Consider the following 1,680-nt stretch of genomic DNA (forward strand, 5'->3'; position numbering starts at 1 on the left):
CGCCGACTTCGTCGCGGGGGATACAATAACCATAGGGTAATTGATTATATAAAGATATAATATAATAATAAATTATAAGTATATAATAAATATAATAAAATCTATAAATAATAATCGAGTACGATGTAATATATCTCCTTGAATGTCTGCAGGGTGTTGAAGCGGCTGGTGACCCTCATCACGGCTCAGGCAATGCTTGCTGCCTCTCACGACGCCGCCCTTAAGCAGGCCAAGAACGCATCGGAAACCGCCGAGAAACTCATGAAGGCAGCCAACGTGAGTGTCGGTCGCCGCGCGTCTGCAAGCGCCCTCTATAATAAACTCGCGTGCTTGCAGTAAGTGAAGACGTTAGCAGAGCCAGAGAGTGTCGACGAAAGTGAAAAAGTCGAAATAAAAATTGTTAAAAAAAAAATTTTAAACAAAATCGTGATGAAAGCGTCTGGCTGCGGGTTGCGTTGCGAGCGTGTGCATGGGAGTCGACGTTTAATGTTCCGTCTCTCGCTGCAGGAGAAGAGCGATGAGAACGAATCGAACGAGAAGGACGAGGAGCAGAAGAAGCTCATCTCGAAACTGAAGGAGGACCTCAACAAGGCCAGACAAGGTAGGGAGGCTAGGGAGACGTGGAATAGGCAGGGACTCGCCGCCACCTATCTCACCTGCACTACCCCGTGTAGATTAGATACAGTATATGTATATATATATATATATATATATATATATATATATATATATATATATATATATAAATGACAAAGGAGTAAGACACCGATTTGGTACTGATTTCACTACATTTTTGTCGTACGAGTTCGATGTGAATAGAAATACAAATGTATACAAACATGAGCTTCTTTTGTTCACTGGTCCTTATTCTATCTTTTGGTAGTATTACAAACTGCGTAGCTTCCTTGGTTTTGACATAATTCGTACTTTTGCACGACATGGTTTTCACGTTAGTTACCGTATTCTGGCGAGGCCAACTTCCAAATTCGCACACATAGCTACTTGAAGGAGGCGCGCCAGGGCTTTTCGGCCGTAGCCTAGTCGAGTGTCAGAAAATTCGCCTAGAAATTAAGTTACGTTGCACCCATGCTGGGTTTAAAAATTAAAACTATTTTACATTTAAACATAGTTAGAATGCCTTGTTTTTATGGTTGAATCCTGCAGTTTTTTTTAAATAAACGCTGCGCTGGTAAAATATCTGAACTACTTCACCCGCGGAGGAATGATGTGTATGAATCGTTATGAGTAAACTGACGCTCCAGCCGATTGTAGCTTTTTGCACATGTGTTTTGCATTAATTGCATAGCAACCGTTAGCTCTAGCCCGCGTACAGTTGGCGCTGGCGCTGCCTGAGGCGATCCCTGCCGTGCCTCCTTCAAGTAGCTGTGTGTGCGAATTTGGAGGTTGGCAACGCCAGAATACGGTAACTAACGTGAAAACCATGTCGTGCAAAAGTACGAATTATGTCAAAACGAAGGAAGCTACGCGGTTTGTAATACTACCGGAAGATAGAATAAGGACCAGTGAACAAAAGAAGCTCATGTTTGTATACATTTGTATTTCTATTCACATCGAACTCGTACGACAAAAATGTAGTGAAATCAGTACCAAATCGGTGTCTTACTCCTTTGTCATTATACGCTCCTGGTATATATATATATATATATATATATATATATA

General features: G+C 41.5%; 1 protein-coding gene across 1 annotated transcript in view; it reads left to right on the plus strand.

Annotated features, from left to right (window-relative positions):
* LOC106815981 (B-cell receptor-associated protein 31-like) overlaps positions 1 to 1,680 on the plus strand; it is a gene marked incomplete at its 5' end in the record, with an annotated part of 13,131 nt that overhangs the window by 7,705 nt on the left and 3,746 nt on the right. The window contains 2 exon segments of the mRNA XM_014820515.1: positions 153 to 276; positions 508 to 601. Coding sequence (XP_014676001.1) covers positions 153 to 276; positions 508 to 601 — 218 coding nt within the window.

The sequence above is a fragment of the Priapulus caudatus genome, unplaced genomic scaffold (genome assembly GCF_000485595.1).
Source record: "Priapulus caudatus unplaced genomic scaffold, Priapulus_caudatus-5.0.1 Scaffold1252, whole genome shotgun sequence".
Classification (NCBI taxonomy): Eukaryota; Metazoa; Priapulida; class Priapulimorpha; order Priapulimorphida; family Priapulidae; genus Priapulus; species Priapulus caudatus.